The 23,933-nt window shown below is 42.0% G+C and overlaps 1 protein-coding gene across 3 annotated transcripts in view; it reads right to left on the reverse strand.

Moving 5' to 3' along the window:
• Positions 1-23,933, reverse strand: part of NEK10 (NIMA related kinase 10) — a 266,495-nt gene that overhangs the window by 11,585 nt on the left and 230,977 nt on the right. For 2 of the 3 annotated variants that reach the window (XM_040432102.1, XM_040432101.1), the window contains 3 exons: positions 20,713-20,750; positions 16,364-16,464; positions 15,642-15,752 (listed from right to left, as the gene is read on the reverse strand). In XM_040432102.1, coding sequence (XP_040288036.1) covers positions 15,642-15,752; positions 16,364-16,464; positions 20,713-20,750 — 250 coding nt within the window. Of the gene's footprint in view, positions 1-15,641; positions 15,753-16,363; positions 16,465-20,484; positions 20,626-20,712; positions 20,751-23,933 lie in introns of all 3 variants that reach the window. The other variant, XM_040432100.1, reaches the window with a different exon arrangement.

Below are 23,933 nucleotides of genomic sequence, written 5' to 3' on the forward strand. Positions count from 1 at the left end.
CTGAGCCTGTTTAGAGGAGAGGCTGTCAGCAACTTTTACGGCGGCAACGGATTCCCTTGCATCAGACATAGGGGCCGGAACCTCTTCCCCTAGAAAACCCGGACGAGGGCTGTCTTCCGTAGAGGTCTCCATATCCTTCCACGGCTTAACCCCTTAAGGACGCAGGGCGTACCGGTACGTCCTAGCTTGAACTCAGTATTCCGGCGCCCGAGGGGTTAAACGGAACGGGATTTCGGCTGAAATCCTTCAGCCGGCATCCTGTGACAACGCCAGGGGGGGTCATGTGACCCCCCCGTGTCGGCGATCGCAGCAAACCGCAGGTCAATTCAGACCTGCGGTTTGCTGCGCTTTTTGCAGTTTCTGATGCCCGCGGTCCCTGACCGCGGGGATCAGAAACTTTTGAGTGCCTATAATCAATATTTTTCACCCCCCCCTGCACCCCTGCACGATTTTATGCCGGCGGGTGTCGCATGCGGTGGGGGCGGTGCGGGAGGCGGGCGGTGCGGCAGGCGGGATCGCGATCCCCCGCCCGCCTCCCCATGAATGATCGTTGGCTTCTAGTGGTTGTACCAGGGTGCCAGCACATTGCTGGCACCCTGGTATAAACGGCTGACATCTGTGAAGATGTCAGCCGTTTAACCCTTTCCATACCGCGGTCCGTACGGACCGCTGTATGGAAAAAGTTAACTGTCGTCGGTCAGGGAGCTCCCTCCCTCTCCATCGGGGGGCTGCTGTGCCTTTGCAGCCCCCCGATGGAGAGGGAGAGAGCCCCCAGAGAGCCCCCCTCAGCCCTGTGCTTACCCTTCCCCGTCTGCGAAGTTCTGAGCAGACGGGGAAGGTTCCCATGGCAACAGGACGCCTGCTCAGGCGTCCTGCTGTCCATGGTGCTGAACAGATCTATGCTGAAAGCATAGATCTGTTCAGTGTAAGTAAAATACAGTATAGAACAATATATATTGTACTGTACTGTATTATACAGACATCAGACCCACTGGATCTTCCAGAACCAAGTGGGTCTGGGTCAAAAAAAAAGTTAAAAAAAGTGAAAAAAGTTAAGATAAAAAAAAAAACATTCATCACTGAATAAAAATTAAAAAAAATAAAATACACTACACATATTAGGTATCGCCGCGTCCGTAACGACCTGATCTATAAAACGGTCATGTTACTTTCCCCGCACGGTGAACACCAAAAAAATAAAAAAATAAAAACTATGAGAAAATTGAAATTTTGCCCACCTTACTTCCCAAAAAAGGTAATAAAAGTGATCAAAAAAGTCACATGTACGCCAAAATAGTACCAATCAAACCGTCATCTCATCCCGCAAAAATCATACCTTACCCAAGATAATCGCCCAAAAACTGAAAAAACCGACCGGCTCTATAAGAATATCACATGATCTAACCCCTCAGGTGACCACCGTAAAAAATAAAAAATAAAAACGGTGTAAAAAAAGCCATTTTTTGTCATCTTACGTCACAAAAAGTGTAATAACAAGCGATCAAAAAGTCATATGCACCCCAAAATAGTGCCAATTAAACCGTCATCTCATCCCGCAAAAAATGAGACCCTACTCAAGATAATCGCCCAAACACTGAAAAAACTATGGCTCTTAGACTATGGAGACACTAAAACTTTTTTTGGTTTTAAAAATGAAGTTATTGTATAAAACTTACATAAATAAAAAAAAGGTATACATATTAGGTATCACCGCGTCCGTGACAACCTGCTCTATAAAATTACCACATGATCTAACCTGTCAGATGAATGTTGTAAATAACAAAAAAAAAAAAAAACGTGCCAAAAAAGCTATTTCTTGTTACCTTGCCGCACAAAAAGTGTAATATAGAGCAACCAAAAATCATATGTACCCTAAACTAGTACCAACAAAGCTGCCACCTTATTCCGTACTTTCTAAAATGGGGTCACTTTTTTGGAGTTTCTACTCTAGGGGTGCATCAGAGGGGCTTCAAATGGGACATGGTGTCAAAAAAACCAGTCCAGCAAAACCTGCCTTCCAAAAACCGTATGGCATTCCTTTCCTTCTGCGCCCTGCCGTGTGCCCGTACAGCGGTTTACGACCACATATGGGGTGTTTCTGTAAACTACAGAATCAGGTCCATAAATAATGAGTTTTGTTTGGCTGTTAACCCTTGCTTTGTTACTGGAAAAAAAATATTAAAATGGAAAATCTGCCAAAAAAGTGAAATTTTGAAATTGTATCTCTATTTTCCATTAAATCTTGTGCAACACCTAAAGGGTTAACAAAGTTTGTAAAATCTGTTTTGAATACCTTGAGGGGTGTAGTTTCTTAGATGGGGTCACTTTTATGGAGTTTCTACTCTAGGGGTGCATCAGGGGGGCTTCAAATGGGACATGGTGTCAAAAAAACAGTCCAGCAAAATCTGGCTTCCAAAAACCATACGGCGCACCTTTCACTCTACGCCCCGCTGTGTGGCCGTACAGTAGTTTACGGCCACATATGGGGTGTTTCTGTAAACGGCAGAGTCAGGGCAATAAAGATACAGTCTTGTTTGGCTGTTAACCCTTGCTTTGTTAGTGGAAAAAATGGGTTAAAATGGAAAATTAGGCAAAAAAATGAAATTCTCAAATTTCATCCCCATTTGCCAATAACTCTTGTGCAACTTCTAAAGGGTTAACAAAGTTTGTAAAATCAGTTTTGAATACCTTGAGGGGTGTAGTTTCTTAGATGGGGTCACTTTTATGGAGTTTCTACTCTAGGGGTGCATCAGGGGGCTTCAAATGGGACATTGTGTCAAAAAAACAGTCCAGCAAAATCAGCCCTCCAAAAACCAAACGGCGCACCTTTCACTCTACGCCCTACTGTGTGCCCGTACAGTAGTTTACGGCCACATATGGGGTGTTTCTGTAAACGGCAGAGTCAGGGCAATAAAGATACAGTCTTGTTTAGCTGTTAACCCTTGCTTTGTTAGTGGAAAAAATGGGTTAAAATGGAAAATTAGGCAAAAAAATGAAATTCTCAAATTTCATCCCCATTTGCCAATAACTCTTGTGCAATACCTAAAGGGTTAACAAAGCTTGTAAAATCAGTTTTGAATACCTTGAGGGGTGTAGTTTATAGAATGGGGTCATTTTTGGGCGGTTTCTATTATGTAAGCCTCGCAAAGTGACTTCAGACCTGTAGTGGTCCCTAAAAATTTGGTTTTTGTAAATTTCTGAAAAATTTCAAGATTTGCTTCTAAACTTCTAAGCCTTATAACATCCCCAAAAAATAAAATATCAATCCCAAAATGCTACAAACATGAAGTAGACATATGGGGAATGTAAAGTCATCAAAATTTTTGGGGGTATTACTATGTATTACAGAAGTAGAGAAACTGAAACTTTGAAATTTGCAAATTTTTCAAAATTTTTGGTAAATATGGTATTTTTTTTATGCAAAAAAATTAACTTTTTTGACCCAATTTTAGCAGTGTCATGAAGTACAATATGTGACGAAAAAACAATCTCAGAACGGCCTGGATAAGTCAAAGCGTTTTAAAGTTATCAGCACTTAAAGTGACACTGGTCAGATTTGCAAAAAATGGCCAAGTCCTTAAGGTGAAATAGGGCTGAGTCCTTAAGGGGTTAAGCAAATTAACATGGTAGATCTATTCCGGCTTTTGCCGCCCTGGCTTGTGTACCTTGTAGTTCACATCTCCAACTTTCTCGAGTACCTCGTAGGGCCCCTGCCACCTAGCCAGGAACTTACTGTCCACGGTCAGTACCAGAACCCAAACCCGATCACCCGGGTTAAAGATCCAGACCCGAGCCTGCTAATCATAGACCCGAGCTGAGCTGCCTCCATATGCTCCCTAACAAGAGGCAACCCTGTTTCTATTCATTCTTGCATCCAGGTAATGTACTCAATAACACTTTTATGGCTACTTCCAAGAGACCGCGAGGGTGTCTGGCATATAGCAGTTCGAAGGGCGACAACCCAGTAGAGGCCTGGGGTACCTCTCGCACTGCGAACATGAGATAGGGCAGAAGAAGGTCCCAGTCCTTCCCATCTTTAGCCACCACCCTTTTTAACATATTTTTTAATGTTTGGTTAAACCTTTCTACCAGACCGTCCGTTTGCGGATGGTAAACGGACGTCCGTAACTGTTTTATGTGCAGCAACTTACAGAGTTCCCTTATCACCTTGGACATAAAAGGGGTCCCCTGATCGGTCAAAACCTATTTAGGTATTCCTACTCGGGAAAACATCTCCATTAACTCCTTAGCTATGAGTTTGGCCAATGTATGTCGCAGTAGCACTGCCTCCGGGTATAGAGTGGCGTTGTCTAGGATGACTAAGATGTGTTGGTGCCCTCTGGCGGACTTCCGTACAGGGCCTATGAGAACCATAGCTATTCTGTCAAACGGTACCTCGATAATTGGGAGAGGAACTAGGGGACTACGGAAATGTGGCTGGGGGCTAGTTATCTGGCAGGTCGGGCAAGACTTACAAAACTCTTCTACCTCTCTTAAGATGCTGGGCCTGTAAAACCACTGTAGTATACGATCCTGTGTTTCTGCAACCCCAGGTGAACATGCTGGTGGGCTAGATCTAAGACGAGTTTGCGATAAGCCTTGGAGACCACCAACTGTTCAATCTGCTCACCCTGTAGTTGGTTTACCCGATATAGCATACCCTGATGAACCACAAAACGGGTAAACACCAACTCGGCCCCAGGTTTTTGTGGTTCACCATCTACTATTAACACATTCTCCCAGGCTCGGGATAGGGTTGGGTCCCGGTGTTGTGCGGTACCAAAATTAGCCCCTTAGACATTGAGGTCAGCCAATTCCTCCACGTCTCACACCATCACACTCAGCGAGGTTGTCTCCCCCTCTTCCACCGAAGTGGCAGTCACCCCTACCGCTGGCCCTTCGGCCTCGGATTCCCAGGGTTGTGGTCTCCCCCCTGAGCAAGGCCACACTGCTAGGGTTACCCTTGTCTCATGGGTATCGGTAATTCTCGTAGCAGGCCACAGTGCCGGGAAGCCCGTGAAGTCTCTCCCTATTATGAAACTATCGGAGCCAGGTCTGCCGTGGATACATCCCGGATGGGTTTTTATCGGCTCAAATCTCTAGGGTGGAGATTTGCGGGGTTTGCCGACCCCCCTCCCAACAGAACCCTCCTTTAGATTCCTGGTAGCTTCATAGCGTTCCACCAGGTCCACCATCTCAAGGGCATTGCCAGGAGACACCTGACCAATCCAGTGCTGGAGAGAGTATGGCAAAGCCCTCCAGAACATATCGGCTAACAGACGATCCAGCATAGCATTGGGACTCAGCACGTCAGACTGTAGCTATTTTTGAAAGAGGTGAAGCAAGTTATAATACTGGGGTCTTGCAGGCTCAGTCGGGTTGAACCCCCACTGATGCACCCGCTGGGCCCGGACCAACACATTCACCCCAAGTCTTGCCAGAATCTCACCCTTGACCTTCTGGTAGTCGGCCGCTTGATCGTCCGGCAAGTCGAAATAGACCAGCTGAGAATCGGATGCCAGGAACGAAGCGACGACCTCAGCCCACTAGTCTCGGGGGAGCTTAAACCTTGTGCCCACCTTCTCGTACATCTCCAGGTAGGTTTCGACGTCATCTGCGGGTGTCATCTTGGGGATTGCTGCACGGACCCCTTTACGGGCATCGTGGATGCTCGGGGTTGCTCCTGCCATCTGCAAAGCTATGATGTGTTGTAGCAGCAGCTGGTTTGTTTCTTGCTGCTGCCTGTTTGACTCCCACTGTTGCAGATTTGTTTCTTGCTGCTGTTTGTTAGCCTCCACGAGGGCCTTCATTACCACCTCCATTTTGTCAAGGGTCACGTGTTGAAATTTAGCGGTTTTAATGCAAGACATACAACCGTGCCCGGCGGAAGAAAAAAACTGCTTGCCCACATCCTCCACCAATTGTGGGGATTCGCTCTGGTAGTTAGGATAAGCGGGCGCAGTACAGAGGCAAAATACAAGTTCGTAATTCAAACTTCAGTGTTTATTCACACATGGTGCCAAAAACAAAACGTCACTTTTGCAGTGTTGGTGTTACTTCACACCCAATGGCAAGTTAATATAACAAAAAGTCACCTTAGTGGCAGTTCTGCCTCAGAAAGTCCAAGTACAGGCTTTAGGCGGCCTGTTCCCCTGACATAAGGGTCTCAGCTCTCCAGCCCAGCATAGGCCTCAGATCCCGGCACACAGACATGGCTTCTGAGCCCAGATGCCTATTTAAGGACAGCCAGGTGCTGCCAAAACCCAGACCGGCGCCATATGGCTTTTGGAGGCAGATTTTGCTAGAATGGTTTTTAGGCACTATAATGTATTTGAAGAAACCCTGACGTACCCCTACAGTGGAAACCCTCAAAAAGTTACCCCATTTTGGAAACTACACCCCTTAAAGAATATATTAGGGGGGCTACTGAGCACATAGACCCCCTAAGTGTTTTACGGAATTTGGAAACACTTGACTGTGAAAATGAAAGGTTTCATTTCTTCCAATAAAATGTTGCTTTAACCCCAAATTTTTCATTTTCACAAGGGGTAACAGGAGAAAAAGCACCCCATAATTTGTTACCCATTTGTTACCCAGTGTGGGCTCATGGCAGGATTCAGAATAGAAGGATTGGTTTATGGGTGCCATTGGTTTTCATTTTGAGTGATTGTCTTATGTGGGGGCTAATTTTTTGCGGGATGAGGTGACGTTTTCATTGGTACCATTTTGGGGTACATGAGACTTTTTGATCGCTTGGTATTACACTTTTTGTGAGGAAAGGTGACAAAAAATGTTTTTTTTTTTTTTTTACAGCATTCACTTGAGGGGCCATCTCATGTGATATTTTTATAGAGCAGGTTGTTACGGACTCGGCGTTACCCAATGTGTCTTTTAAAGTTTCACACAGTGAAAGCCTTTTTGAACAGAATAAAATCTTGTTTTTGTGTTGCCATTTTCTGAAAGCTAATGGCGCTCACCTGATGGGGTGGATTGTGTAATATTTTTATAGAGCTGGTCGATAAGGACAAGTCGATACCTAATATGTCTACTTTTCTTTTTTTCCCTATTTTTAAAAAAATTTTTACTTTATTTCAGTGAGGATAATACAAAACGTATTTATAACCAATTACCATAAATTCAGTGAAAAAACACGTGGCCATAAAAGTGACAGCATTTTTCTAACAGATTGCTAAAAATGAATTGTTCATTGATTGTCTATTGTTAACGGCTGGGTGGTTTTGCGAGTGCATGCACAAAACTGGGCGGCCATTAACAATAAGCAAGCAACTGACAATACATTTTTAATGATCTATTAGAAATGGACTTTGTCCATATATAATGCTTGAATCAACTTTACTAAGATTATTATTGTCTTATTTCTGTGATTTTCTTCATCTATTAGAAATGTGCTTCAGCTTACATAGGTACATGGTGTTTATCACACCGCGGCCCCGACTTGAGCGCCTACCGTCGCCATGTCTAGTTCTGCCATAAGTGTACTTCATGTGTGCAGTTTTGTTTGGTTCTAACCCCACACTGGGAGCATGTGCCCAATGTATGCCACGTGATCCAGGAAGCTGCAGCCGCGCAAGATCGGCACATTTCGGATAACCCCTTTAAACTTCCAAGTGCTATTCAAGCGGTTATCTCATGACTAATGTAAAAAATGAAAATCAGACAACATCATATAGTACATGACAACATCTTCCAGAGATCCAGAGATCTTCCCATTCATTGCTCTGCTACATTTATATCAAGCTGGCAGCTCAAGGGGAGTGTCTTTTCTGCTGCAGCTCAGGAGGCGTGTGTCACCTCTCTCTATCACAACTTAGAAGGCAGCTGAAGGATGAAACTGAGCATGTGCGGCCCTCTCAGTAAGCAGGTCAAAAATAAGAAAATAACTAACAGCAGGGGGCACTGTACAGATACATTTTATTGAATAATTCACTGGCTATGCTAAATTTTTAATTACATGAAATTACAAAAGTTTTCAGATCCAGGTGCTGGTTTGAAAACTGTAGAATATATTTTGTTGGACAACCCCTTTAACCACCTCCGGACCGCCTAACGCAGGATCGCGTTCCGGAGGTGGCAGCCCTGCGCAGAGTCACGCATATATGCGTCATCTCGCGATGGCCGAGATTTCCTGTGAACGCGCGCACACAGGCGCGCGCGCTCACAGGAACGGAAGGTAAGAGAGTTGATCTCCAGCCTGTCAGCGGCGATTGTTCGCTGGCAGGCTGGAGATGTGTTTTTTTTAACCCCTAACAGGTATATTAGACGCTGTTTTGATAACAGCGTCTAATATACCTGCTACCTGGTCCTCTGGTGGTCCCCTTTGTTTGGATCGACCACCAGAGGACACAGGTAGCTCAGTAAAGTAGCACCAAGCACCACTACACTACACTACACCCCCCCCCCGTCACTTATGAACCCCTTATTAGCCCCTGATCACCCCATATAGACTCCCTGATCACCCCCCTGTCATTGATTACCCCCCTGTCATTGATCAACCCCCTGTAAAGCTCCATTCAGACGTCCGCATGATTTTTACGGATCCACTGATAGATGGATCGGATCCGCAAAACGCATCCGGACGTCTGAATGAAGCCTTACAGGGGCGTGATCAATGACTGTGGTGATCACCCCATATAGACTCCCTGATCACCCCCCTGTAAAGCTCCATTCAGATGTCCGCATGATTTTTACGGATGCACTGATAGATGGATCCGATCCGCAAAACGCATCCGGACGTCTGAATGAAGCCTTACAGGGGCATGATCAATGACTGTGGTGATCACCCCATATAGACTCCCTGATCACCCCCCTGTAAAGCTCCATTCAGATGTCCGCATGATTTTTACGGATGCACTGATAGATGGATCCGATCCGCAAAACGCATCCGGACGTCTGAATGAAGCCTTACAGGGGCATGATCAATGACTGTGGTGATCACCCCCCTGTCATTGATTACCCCCCTGTAAAGCTCCATTCAGATGTCCGCATGATTTTTACGGATGCACTGATAGATGGATCCGATCCGCAAAACGCATCCGGACGTCTGAATGAAGCCTTACAGGGGCATGATCAATGACTGTGGTGATCACCCCATATAGACTCCCTGATCACCCCCCTGTCATTGATCACCCCCCCTGTCATTGATCACCCCCCCTGTCATTGATCACCCCCCCCTGTCATTGATCACCCCCCCTGTCATTGATCACCCCCCTGTCATTGATCACCCCTCTGTAAGGCTCCATTCAGACATTTTTTTGGCCCAAGTTAGCGGAATTTATTTTTTTTTTTCTTACAAAGTCTCATATTCCACTAACTTGTGTCAAAAAATAAAATCTCACATGAACTCACCATACCCCTCACGGAATCCAAATGCGTAAAATTTTTTAGACATTTATATTCCAGACTTCTTCTCACGCTTTAGGGCCCCTAGAATGCCAGGGCAGTATAAATACCCCACATGTGACCCCATTTCGGAAAGAAGACACCCCCAGGTATTCCGTGAGGGGCATATTGAGTCCATGAAAGATTGAAATTTTTGACCAAAGTTAGCGGAACGGGAGACTTTGTGAGAAAAAAATTAAAAATATCAATTTCCGCTAACTTGTGCCAAAAAAAAATAATTTCTATGAACTCGCCATGCCCCTCATTGAATACCTTGGGGTGTCTTATTTCCAAAATGGGGTCACATGTGGGGTATTTATACTGCCCTGGCATTCTAGGGGCCCCAAAGCGTGAGAAGTAGTCTGGTATCCAAATGTCTAAAAATGCCCTCCTAAAAGGAATTTGGGCCCCTTTGCGCATCTAGGCTGCAAAAAAGTGTCACACATCTGGTATCGCCGTACTCAGGAGAAGTTGGGGAATGTGTTTTGGGGTGTCATTTTACATATACCCATGCTGGGTGAGAGAAATATCTTGGTCAAATGCCAACTTTGTATAAAAAAATGGGAAAAGTTGTCTTTTGCCAAGATATTTCTCTCACCCAGCATGGGTATATGTAAAATGACACCCCAAAACACATTCCCCAACTTCTCCCGAGTACGGAGATACCAGATGTGTGACACTTTTTTGCAGCCTAGGTGGGCAAAGGGGCCCATATTCCAAAGAGCACCTTTAGGATTTCACAGGTCATTTACCTACTTACCACACATTAGGGCCCCTGGAAAATGCCAGGGCAGTATAACTCCCCCACAAGTGACCCCATTTTGGAAAGAAGACACCCCAAGGTATTCCGTGAGGGGCATGGCGAGTTCCTCGAATTTTTTATTTTTTGTCACAAGTTAGTGGAAAATGATGATTTTTTTTTTTTTTTTCATACAAAGTCTCATATTCCACTAACTTGTGACAAAAAATAAAAACTTCCATGAACTCACTATGCCCATCAGCGAATACCTTGGGGTCTCTTCTTTCCAAAATGGGGTCACTTGTGGGGTAGTTATACTGCCCTGGCATTCTAGGGGCCCAAATGTGTGGTAAGGAGTTTGAAATCAAATTCTGTAAAAAATGACGAGTGAAATCCGAAAGGTGGGGAATGTGTTTTGGGGTGTCTTTTTACATATACCCATGCTGGGTGAGAGAAATATCTTGGCAAAAGACAACTTTTCCCATTTTTTTATACAAAGTTGGCATTTGACCAAGATATTTATCTCACCCAGCATGGGTATATGTAAAAAGACACCCCAAAACACATTCCCCACCTTCTCCTGAGTATGGAGATACCAGATGTGTGACACTTTTTTGCAGCCTAGGTGGGCAAAGGGGCCCATATTCCAAAGAGCACCTTTCGGATTTCACAGGTCATTTTTTACAGAATTTGATTTCAAACTCCTTACCACACATTTGGGCCCCTAGAATGCCAGGGCAGTATAACTACCCCACAAGTGACCCCATTTTGGAAAGAAGAGACCCCAAGGTATTTCGTGATGGGCATAGTGAGTTCATAGAAGTTTTTATTTTTTGTCACAAGTTAGTGGAATATGAGACTTTGTAAGAAAAAAAAAAAAAAAAATCATCATTTTCCGCTAACTTGTGACAAAAAATAAAAAGTTCTATGAACTCACTATGCCCATCAGCGAATACCTTAGGGTGTGTACTTTCCGAAATGGGGTCATTTGTGGGGTGTTTGTACTGTCTGGCCATTGTAGAACCTCAGGAAACATGACAGGTGCTCAGAAAGTCAGAGCTGCTTCAAAAAGCGGAAATTCACATTTTTGTACCATAGTTTGTAAACGCTATAACTTTTACCCAAACCATTTTTTTTTTTACCCAAACATTTTTTTTTTATCAAAGACATGTAGAACTATAAATTTAGAGCAAAATTTCTATATGGATCTCGTTTTTTTTGCTAAATTTTACAACTGAAAGTGAAAAATGTCATTTTTTTGCAAAAAAATCGTTAAATTTCGATTAATAACAAAAAAAGTTAAAATGTCAGCAGCAATGAAATACCACCAAATGAAAGCTCTATTAGTGAGAAGAAAAGGAGGTAAAATTCATTTGGGTGGTAAGTTGTATGACCGAGCAATAAACGGTGAAAGTAGTGTAGGTCAGAAGTGTAAAAAGTGGCCTGGTCTTTCAGGGTGTTTAAGCACTGGGGGCTGAAGTGGTTAAATAACTCCCCCATCCAGCTTACCTGCTCCCGGATGCTCAGTTCCAGCTCTGTGGGTCCACAGCTGCTTTCACTGCACTTCAGTCCCCAAATGTAAACTTCCAGCAAAGGCAGGAGTCAAATGCACTACCGCAGCCAATGACATGCCCCCTTCCCAGCAGAATATGATCGCAGTGAGTGAGGTGATGCATCAGGGAGCAGTATTCATCCCCTGAAAAGTCTTGCTTGGTAGTGGGTTATTTAAAAAGCATTTGTAGTTGGACAACCCCTTTAACGAACGTGCCTTAAGATGTGCCATTTTGAGTTTTTATGCAGTTTTTGAAGACAGAACTAGGAGAGGAAAAAAATCTGCATCATGTACATGAGAATTTCAAATTATCATAGAATACAATGTACATGACCCACGATGCGGATTTTCCGCACGCAAATCCGCACGCAATTTTGATTGTGTGCATTAAGACTTAGCATATCTATAGAAGTGCAGATTTCAAAACAGAAATTCCAAACGTTTCTTCATTTGGATTTCTGTGCATTTCCACATCAAATATGCACCAAAAACCGCATGTATTACTTGTGGTTTTTGGGACTGATTGGATGTAATGAAATAAGATGCTAATGAAATAGGAGCTCCCATCAACAAGCAGCAACCAGCTAGCATGTATTTCTTTAGAAAATTGCCAGCAGTTGGGCTGTTAGCTGCTGCATTTCGGTCAAGGCTCGACTGTGAGCCACCCGCTATGTGGAACACCACCATAATGGCACACTTAGGCTACAATCACACAAACTTATTTTGTTTCCGTTTCAACTCAGTTATTTTTTTTTGCGGATTGGATGAGGACCCATTCATTTCAATGAGTTTGCAAAAAAAATAAAAAATGTGGACAAGGATTGGCAGTGTTACAATAGATCCACAAAAAAACGGATGCAATACGGATATCCGTTTTTTTTGCAGATCCGTATTTTGCAGACCGCAAAACACATATAGTCGTGTGAATGCAGCTTTAGGGTCCATTCACATGTCCGCATTTCCAATGGGGCTGCACTGTGTGCTGTCCGCATCCGCACTTCCGTTCCGCAGCCCAGCGAAAAAATAGAACATGTCCTATTCTTGTCTGCAGCCACAGACAAGAAAAGGTATTTCTATTATAGTGCCGGTCATATGCGGTCCGCAAAATGGGGAGCGCACATGGCCTGTGTCCGTGTTTTGCAGATATGCAATTTGCTGACTGCAAAACAGTTGCGGACATGTGAATGGACCCTTAGGCTAATTTCACACAAGCATATGACAGCTTCAATTTTCATCCTGAACACAGCTACTATCACCCAAACTCACAGCATAATAATGACTTATGATGCTGTGAGTTTGGGAGAGAAAAGCAATCTTTGATTTGGGAAAAGCAGCCGTCACATAGAGCGTGTTCAATCCAGGGAGATTAACCTTAGAAGACACCTAATTAGCCATATGGAAATCATCGATGTGCCGTAAAAGTGTAAGTGAAGTAATTGTAGCATAAGTGTAATGTTCAGCTACTGACAAAGGGAAAAGAACTTTGTGATAAAACGTTTACCTTCAAAATCATTAGTGTGGGAGATCCTCACGAGACTTATGACAAATCTGAAGAAATAATAAGCTTTCTTGGTTTCCTTGTAAATCATCTCCAATGTGTGCCGTTTTCCAATAGCTGTTTATTGTAATCACATTAAAGGGCGACGTTTCATGGGAAATTGGCTGTCACTTTCTCGATTTTTTGTTGTTGTCAGAAATATCCTTTATTATCCATGATGTGTTAAATGTGCATATTTACAGCTCAGTACGAGATGTAGGTGTCAGTCATCCATGAGGGGCATTAATAGCACTGTCCTTGGATCCAAGGACACCCAGTGACGTACATTTATAGAAAGAAGGGACAGTAACAAGGGAATGCATTTAACAGGAAAGTATCCAGAGGTAGCCTGGGGATTTTATGTTGCTCCTTGGGTATGAACTGTATAATTGTATATACCATCAAGCACATCTAACTTCCCTATTTTACCATGTATCTTGTTCTTACAATAAAACATACTCTGTTAAAAGGATATATATTGATCAGGAACACATTAACACCCTATAAAAGTGTATAGAGCTTTCTGTGTATACAGGAAGCTTTATATAATAGAATTGATATGAATATAAAGAATAAGAACTGTTAACGTCATTAGCGTGTCCAACAACCCAAATTATTGGGGTGCTATTTGGCATAGTGTTTACTATGAAGAACTTGTGGTCACAAGTGATCCTTGATAAAAAAAATTATAAAAAGCCTGTTAAAGTTTAAGGAGTCAAAACAGATAGTTATGACCCATCAAAGCCACTATTTTGTTAGTGATGCAAAGAAAGGAAACATCTTGTGTGAGGACCGGAGCAAACATCTTTTTATATTTCAAACTTCGGTAAAGAAATGTGGAGGTTGGAGAAGAAAATTGATCCGGTGTAAAAGAGAGTTAGGCTACTTTCACACTAGCGTTTCTATTTTTCGGTATTGAGATCTGTCATAGAGTCTCAGTAGTACCGGGGGAAAAAAACGCTTCCGTCTTGTCCCCATTCATTGTCAATAGGGACAAAACGTAACTGAACAGAACAGAATGCTTCAAAATGTATTCCGTTCTGTTTGGTTGTGTTCCCATACCGGAGAGCAAGACGGATCCGTCATGACCCACAATGCAAGTCAATTCCGTTTAACTCTGACACCATCTGACACAATAGAAAAGGGATCCGTCCCCCATTGACTTTCAATGGAGTTCATGACGGATCCGTCTTGGTTGTGTTAAAGATAATACAACCTGCATAACGGATGCAGATGGTTGTAATTATGAGTAACGGAAGCGTTTTTGCTGAACCCTGCTGAATCCAGCAAAAACGCTAGTGTGAAAATAGCCTTATATGGCATTTTAAAGACTTTTACCATTGCAGATACATATGCATTAACTTGAATCAAATAAAAGCATTTACTACTGAAAGATCTTAACCGCTATAAACACATTTGGGGCATTTTTTTTATTATTGCAATCTATTAATTTTGTGCTAAACATTATTTTTTCAATTGAGTTTTATTAAGCATTTTCAACATTTGCAGGCTCTCTGCGTCACACTGAATACGTCATAGAACTGCTCTGTCAGCTTATCTCTACTTTCTTGACAGCTCATAAACACTCATTAAAGCTATATTCTTATTAGTTTTCGATACAAATTTAGCATAAATAAGGAAATTCTAGCACTCCGAAAGGTCCAAATGCAAATCAAGACTTTATTTAAATAAGGACCCTATATATAGCCCAAAACAAGTTCAGGGCCCACCTCTGATTATAGCATGAAAACCGACCAGAAGGAGTGGGTCAATAGAGTACAAAAAACACTTATAGTACCGAGGTAATCCAAAAATAACATAATTTTATCAGAAAATCACAACAAGACATGATATTTAAATAAGGCTGCACATGTGATGTTTCAGTCTGAAAGGGCCTTCATCAAACTACTGCTGCTCTAGCTGAGTAAAGAGAAAGAATGGAGCCAGGGAAAACTTTTGGACCAAAACGTCACATGTGCAGCTGCATTTGGACCTTTGGAGTGCTAGAATTTACTGATTAATGATCTGGGGTTGGGATTCTAAGCAGTAAGCACCCATTAGAAATTGCAGAGTGCCACAAGATATCTGAGTGTTTATGAACTGTCAGGAGTTCAGAGATAAGGGCTACAGATCGAGCTGACAAAGCAGTTCTATGACTGATTCAGTGTGAAGCAGAGAGCTGTCTAGTCTACAAATGCACAAAGTGAAAGCAGTAGAGGAAAACTGTATAAAAATAGTGCAATAATAAAATACATTTTCCCCAAAGGTGCCCATAGCTTTTAAAGTAGATGGTCTAGGTCTTCTATCTAATATGAAGAGTAAAAACCACATTAGATAAGGGAAAAACATTTTACAGTATATTTGACACTGTATTTATCATCATTTTTTTTTCTAAAGCAAAGAGATTTACCTACCTTTTGAATTTCTGCTTTCAGGTTGCAGGGATTGCTCTGGAGACTGAAAAGAGATTTCTTGTATCGTTCCACAACCCTCCTTTTCAGGTTGTCATGAAGAGCAGGGGGAAGCTGCAGAACACATGCGAAATATGTCAAAAATGCTTGAAACCATTACACAACATATGATGGAGCCTACAAAATCACAGGATTGATGATATAATGCCTTTTATTTTATGTGAAACTGTCAAACATTTCATTTTGTGTACTGTTACTTTACATCAATAAATATGTTATATACAATTATATTCTGTAAGACTGGCATCCACGGGACTGGCATGCTGTTGGGCTAGAGGATTAAGTGATATACTTTAAATATGGGTAAATAAGACTTTCTGGATTATAGCCTTCAAGGAAGTCCTACATTAGCCATCTAAAGGAACATTATAGTGATTACCAATATTTTTCTTCGCTGGCTTGATTCTTCTTAAGTGTGAACCAAAATTTTAAGAACTTTTATTTTTGTATTTGATCCTTAAGTATTCTAAATTATAAAGCAATCATATATTAAGACTGAATCAAAGACTAATTTAGACAGATGCCAAGAAACAACAAGGTCCCATATTTTAGGACAATTACTGAACCATGATTGTAATTAATACCTGAGATCAGTTAAACTTTTCATTTTGAGCAACTGGATATTTGAGTATTTAAGAAATCCAGAAAAATCTGTAAATCTGTACCTGTGTAATGTAGATAATTTTGTGGAGCTGGATTAATATTTGCTGAATAGGATCACTGATTTGACGAACTTTTCTTTGTGACACTGCAATACCTGCAGATGCTGTTGTGTAAAAAACAAAAAGTTCCAACATGGAAGTTAACAAACAAGTAAACAAACCATAGGAATACAAAACGTACTGCCACCCACTGACTCATGGTCATTTCTAATGACCTCTCAGATTTGTATGGTAACATAAAGGGGGCGGTTAGGTTTGCAAACATTCTATTGGCAGTTTTGGTAGATCCTACGGAAAATTCTGAAATGTGTGTATTATCATCCTTTCAGTAAATTAATGAGGTATAATGAGTAAATACTGTATTGGTTTCTTATGTCTGTAGCAAATATTGTTTTTCATACAGAGTAAAGTGTACAATTCTTCCCTTTATCCAACAGCAACTTCCACACTCCCTGCAATCAATTGCACTTCAGACCTGCACATATACCAATATTGATTGGTGACTGGTTCATGCAGCTTTACATGCACTCTCCTATTTAGTTAAAAGATGGCTGGGCCATTGTACAGAATAAGCGCCTGTCACCTTTTCTGTTACCCCTATTCTCTCGAGAGTGCAAGCTTTTGTGAACAGTTACCTCACTCCAGTTGTCTGAATTGGTAATTAGTTTGTTACTTTGTAATGTCTGATTAAATATTGTTATAATTATTATTAATATTGTTTCTATAAACAAAGTGTATGCAAAGCTAAAAAAAAATGTTGTAAAATAGCGTGTTATAGAAAAGTACCTCTTTCCCCTATACATGACTATTGCAATGTCTGTAACTGTTCAGCATCTCTGCACTCACTGAAAAACCACAAGGACTATGAAGCGTGACTCTCAGGGTGTAGAATATCATAGAATCTAGAGCACACCCCTACTGGAGCAGAGAAAGAAAAAACTGTACACAACGTGATTGGTTTAGGGAAAAAAAAAATATATATATATATATATTATATAATGCCATTCGATTGACATGAGCAGACATTTTGTTCAGTCCTGACAATTTCATGCCTGCACCAATTAGCAGACCAAGAGCGGAGGCTCTGCTTTGGAGATGGTAGTGGAAGTGCGTAGTCACATCTCTGAAAGGGACAGAAACATTTATCATGAGGGTAACAATTTAGGTGCTATTCTTTATATATATTTTTTTACTTCTACGCAAGTTGTACCACTTCTATATAAGATGTACCACTTGGAACCGAACCAGAGTTTGGGAAATGTTTTTTACAGTACAAATTAATTTATAAAGTTATTACGCGAAGTCTCGCAAGACTTCGCGAAGCAATAACTTCGGCTCATCGGAGCCAATACATTCTAATACTGTACTATTCTAATTTATGCGAATCGACTTCGGATGTTTCATCCGAAGTCAATTCACTCATCTCTAATTTCAATATAAAATTATATGACCATAATATATGTCTTATTAAGGGAATAGCGTTTAAAATTGCATCTGGTCCCGGAATCATTCATGGATCCTGCTTCCAAAAACCCCAATCAGCTGTTATAATGACACCGGGAAAGATGCAGTTATTTCTAATGAATGGATGATCATGCAATGCATGAGCTTCAGCCACTAAAGCGAGAGTAACTCTTTGACAGCAGTTCTTTACTCGGGCTAATAGAGGGGATTCAGAGTAGGGGACTCCTTCTATAATAGTAAAATTGCATACAGAAAGGGGTTGTATATTGTATAGCACTAAACAAAATGAATGAATATCTAATACAACTGTCTACAAGGGTTGTATTTTTTATTAATTGCTCTTTATTCCTTTCATGGTAAGTGGAGAGGACTTGGATGAACAAACTAATGGTTATATATTCGCTTCATTACTGTTTCTCATTTCGTCTTTCTGCGCTATTTCTTATGCTTTACAAGTAGATTTGGGGTCATTTTTCAAACTGGTGTAAAGTGGAACAGGCTTAGTTGCCCACAGCAACCAGAGTCCACCTTTCATTCTCCAAAGGAGCTGTCAAAAAGGAAAGGTGGAATCTGACTGGAAGTGATCCTGCTTCCTTGGCTAATGATGCAGTATGCAGCCTTTCAGACATTTTGGGTTCATATATTTGGAAGGTAAATGAAGAATAAAGATCAATTTAGTACAGAACGTGAGTGGTTAGTATTCTGCAGTGTATGAAGGACAGGGCAGAGGCAATGAAAAGAAAGCACAAACGTTCATCTTGCCCCTACTAGTACAGTATACTCTAGTTGACTACTAGAAGCCTACAACTGCTCAATCTGAGAAGAAGCAACACAACTTGTCTGTACGCTATAACCTCTCAAAAGACCAAGCCAGTCTGAGTTTTACTCTTTGCATTGCAGCGGTCAGAACTTTTTATTCTGTTTGATGGAGTTGAGGCTTTGTTTTTTGCAAGAGAAGTTGTTCTTTATTTTAACAATATGGAAAACAAAGCAATTTAGTCGATTTTTTTTATTTATACCGTATTACACTATAAATTTATTGCATAGGTTGTTACGGTTATAATAACGATACCAACTATGTGAACATTATTTTATCTTTTGGGACTACATTGTACTTATTGTAGAAAACCTTTTTCTTTTATTCATCTCATAGGGGGTAATTGTTAGGGCGTAACTAAGTATGGCCAAACAACAGTAAATATCCTTCAGTGGACCACTACATTCCCTGTGATGCGATTAAATGGGGGTCCCGATCTCAGTCTCTCCTGCCGATCACTGCATTCAAATGGTTAAACAGTTGTAACGGTCGGTCACGTACACACACACACAGGGGGGAGGGAAGTGACCACTGCGCTCCACCCTCACCCCTGGCCCTGCCTACTTGCCTCGCGAGTCCTAATGACAGGGGATAACTGGACGGCAATCCCTAGCTTGGAATAAGTGCAGGGATGACAGACCAACCAGTCGAGCACCGAGTGATCAGCTCGGCGCTCAAGGCAGACTAGGAGCAGGGAGCCACCCAGCTAGTAAAGCCGCCCTGGGAATGAGGTCAAACACAGATCCTCATTCCCAAAGCTAAGCAACAGGTCTGCGGGCAATGGGGGACAGAGTGCACCCTCGGAACCCCGTTACAACAGTGCAGATCAGAGGTGTCCCACATCAGCTTGTGAGGTACAACTCTTCAGCCATAACACTTGTAACTCGTCTCATTGCTCAGAATAGACAAATGGAAAAGAAGAGATGACTGGAGTTCATGAATAGTGATATTTCTTTCTCCTTCTCTTTGACGGTTTGTTTCAACATTACACACCTTCAGAGGCAATTTAATGACCGTATATTACTCATTTTGGGCCCAAATTTTTTTTTTTCCAGTTGGTTGTTTTTTTAACAGTTTCTACAGCCTTCCCTTTCAGTGAATCTGCAGACTATCTTGCTTTCTGTTTTGCAGAGAGTCTGTCAGGCAGCTGCTCTGATGGCTGTATGTACATGTGTGACCAAGTGACATGACACATGAGTGACTTGTCACCGATATGGCTAGTCATCAGCTGCAGCGGCCATGTGACCCATGTCAAACAGTTTGCTGACACGGGGAGATCCGGGTCCCACAAAGCAAGTGGGAGAGCGATGGAGACACAGTGGCGGGGATCAGGGAAGTATAAATTCCCACCGTGGGTCTGGCTATGCTGGGAAGCCTACAGAAAAGGTCCCCAAGGGTGTAACTGTCAGGTGCACCATGTAAATGTTCCTAAGGTAAGGGGTTACACTTTCTTAGTGTCTGATTGTACTGTAACAATATTCCCACTCTAAATATTACTTTTTTTGTGTTTTAAATAAATAACTTATCCCTTATCCACAGGCACAAGTGCTCGGCTATATCTGGCAGCCCCATAGAATTGAATGGAGTGGCTGCACGTTGCGCGTCCGCTACGCAATTTAAATTGAACCCATTCTGGGGGCCCCCAGTGATCAGATCAACGGCGATCAGACACATCCCGTATCCTGTGGACGGGATACATTGTTGTAATGGGTCAACCAGGCCTTTAAGCATTGTAAAGCAGCTTGTGAGAACTTGTACAAGTATACACATATGACACCTTGATGTAAAAAAATATATTCAAAGATAAAAAGAAAAAGTGCATAATTCCACTCTAAATATATACCAGAATGTTTCAGACTGTGAAGAACCACAGTAGAAAAACTGTGTGCAGGCCATTCTGCCCCTAACGAAGTCACTAGCTTCCTACTTTGAGACCTGAACACCAGTGAAGGAACTTTCAGAAGAAGATCAATAGGCAGCAAAGCTGAAGAAAAGAAAGGAAGAGATAGTATTTCATGTTATATCCTAAGAGAAACTTTCAAGTTTCTGTGCTCAGAAAGCAAAGAATTACCTGGTCTTGATTTTGAACCTGTGTTACCCGTGTGCTCCCTGAAAAATATAGAGCACAACATTTTGAAGTTAACCTAAGAAAAGAGTAGGTTTTATTAAACATAATAAGCAATAGCATATAAAGCGATATGATGGTTTTAGCAGGTTAAATCCATCCATTGTATAAGTTATACAGTTTTCTAGTGTACTTTCTGAATCAACTGCTCACTGTTTTCAAGATCTCTTCTTACAGTCATTTAAAGGGAGTTTTCATAGTTTTCTGCCAGGGGTAAAAATCTGTCATGGTTAAGTAATGGACACATAGGTGCACGGCTTGTTACAATTACAGTACAATAAAAGGGGTTATCCCATGATTAATGTAAAATAGGATAATCAGACATCATATAGTACATGACAATCGCTGGCAGCTTAGGAGGCATGACCTTCTCAGGAGGCATTTTTTTTCTGCTGCAGCTCTCTCCCCATCTCTGTTCAGGAGGCAGTTGAAGGATGGACTGAGCATGTGTGTCCACCTCAGCAAAGTGGACAGAGAAACAAGAAAAATAACAAACAGCAGGTGGCGCTATAGAGATGCATTTTATTGATTAACTCAGCGTGTATACAAAATTTTTAAATTACATGCAATTGTAAAAATATTCCGATCCAAAATCTGATTTGAAAACTGTAAAATATTTTTTGTGGGACAACCTCGTTAACATAACTGAGTCTTCCTCACTCCCCGGTTCTTTTTCATTTTGAGGTCCTAATGTTGCCAGTGCCAGAACCCTGGGGTGTTGTCACGAGCTGTGCACCAGTGTTTCTATTTAATGACCAAGCATCTCTCTATCCCCCCAGTGTCAGCTTCGTGGACTGCCACCACCCCCCCCCCCCCCCCCCCTAAATCTCAACACCATTTTTTTTAATTTTATATATTCTCTATTTTTGATTGGATTATTCCAACAGAAGATGGCTGATATTATCCCTGGTTACTCTACATTTTGAGGTCCTAATGCTGCCACGGTCATAACCCTGATGTGTTGTTGCCTGTAGCTGCAGAAAACCTCAGTAGTGAGGACAGTAAGTAAATGGGATCCAGGGTTTGAATTTTTCTTTGGTTTGGGTCTAGATTATTTATTCCATTTAGTCCAGAGTCTGAACTTCGATCCTGGGTCCACTGGTAGTAAAAATGAAGGTTCCAATGACATGACTGTAAGCAGAAATCTTCAGAACCATGAAAATTGAAATATTGTGCAGTTTTTCATTATACAATGAGTACATTTTATTTGCTGAAACCCTGATGTGCTTTTAATGCTCAATCCTAAAAGTTCCTACTTTCCTACATTCTACAGTGCCGTATGCAGAATTCAGCTACAGCTTAGTAACACGTCCTAACACAGGAAGCCAATTTGGGCTGTCTACCTAAATCTTTGGTTACTCCAGGGAACATCTACTTACCAAGAGCAATACAAAAGATCATGTCATATAGCTAATAGACAGGAAACACTCAGTACATTTTTTAATCACTGAAATGGAGTCGAAAACCGTCACTAACAAGCTTACTCCACTGTATCCATTGCCAGATGAAATTCCTACAGTCAATTGTTTGCTCCCTCTTGGCCTCATTAGACTCATGGTAGCCACATAGAGATTATTTTCTAAACTCTGTCAGCAAATATGTCTAGATTAATGTTCTAGAATACTGGAAAATGCTCATTATTTAAGAGGAATAGTGTATTCTTGGATGCCAAATGACAAGACACATTTAATTAAAGCTATGACAATATCATTTTAGGGCTTTTGACATACGGTACATTAGTCCTGTGTGGTTTACCTGTCCCTGATCACAAATACATGAAGGGTTAAACAAAGTTGTGATTCAATTGCACCAATTATTTGAGTAATAAATTGTTTTTTGGAATAATGGTATTACATTAGGAAGAAATAAAATTGATTTGATTTCCTGTACTTGACAGGAATTCACTTAGATTGATTATATAATTAGCTTTACAGAGCAGGATTGCTACAGAGAAGAGGTACAATAGGCCAGATCTACAAATATTGTCTAAACCCCCTGGATGGAGCTTGTCACAGAGCCCCGGAGCTACCGCAGAACAGCTGCTCAGTGGGGGTGACACCCCATCAATCAGATAGGGATGGCACATAGGGCATTACTTGTAGAGGTTTGGACAATCCCTAGAAGAAGTGTTTGCTACATGTTTTGCAGTTTTTGACATTGGCCGGCATGTCATAGCATAGTTACATTTTTAGCTAGATTCATCACTTGGGAAAATATAACAAAACTTGTCAAATATAACCCTCATAATACATAACACCCCCTCAGACCAGACAGTCCAAATATATACCCGATTTATCATTGTCTAGTCTAAAGCTTATATTAGACGCACAGATCTTGAAGGTGGCTTCCTTCCCGACAATCGTCTGCTCACTGCTATTACATGCAGAGATCTCCTCCTCAGTATGGGGAGGGGTGATCACTAATGCCATTGCTCGTCCCCATACTGAATCCCTGTTTGCCTGCAGCAGATTGCAATTACACGGCAAAATCTGTCGCTGACAAACAATCCTTTTTCAACCTGCTGAAAGATTCCAATTGCCCGATGAACGAGCGTTTGCTTGTTCATCAGCTAATCAGAGGCAGTATAAGGCTACTTTCCCACTAGCGTTCGGAGCGGATCCGTCTGATGTTTCATCAGACGGATCCGCTCCTATAATGCAGACGTTTGCATCCGTTCAGAACGGATCCGTCTGCATTATAACTTAGATAAATTTCTAAGTGTGAAAGTAGCCTGAGCGGATCCGTCCAGACTTTACATTGAAAGTCAATGGGGGCGGATTTGTTTGAAGATTGAGCCATATAGTGTCATCTTCAAACGGATCCGTCCCCATTGACTTACATTGTAAGTCTGGACGGATCCGCTTGCCTCCGCACGGCCAGGCGGACACCCGAAAGCTGCAAGCAGCGTTCAGGTGTCCGCCTGCTGAGCGGAGCGGAGGCTGAACGCCGCCAGACTGATGCATTCTGAGCGGATCCGCGTCCACTCAGAATGCATTAGGGCTGGACGGTTGCGTTCGGGGCCACTTGTGAGCCCCTTCAAACGGAGCTCACGAGCGGACACCCGAACGCAGGTGTGAAAGTAGCCTAACACTGCCAGATCATCGCTAATGAGCGTTCATATGAACACTTGTTAGCGATGATCTAAACGATCATCTGTGCGTGTAATA

This window comes from Bufo bufo, chromosome 5, assembly GCF_905171765.1.
Source record: "Bufo bufo chromosome 5, aBufBuf1.1, whole genome shotgun sequence".
Classification (NCBI taxonomy): Eukaryota; Metazoa; Chordata; class Amphibia; order Anura; family Bufonidae; genus Bufo; species Bufo bufo.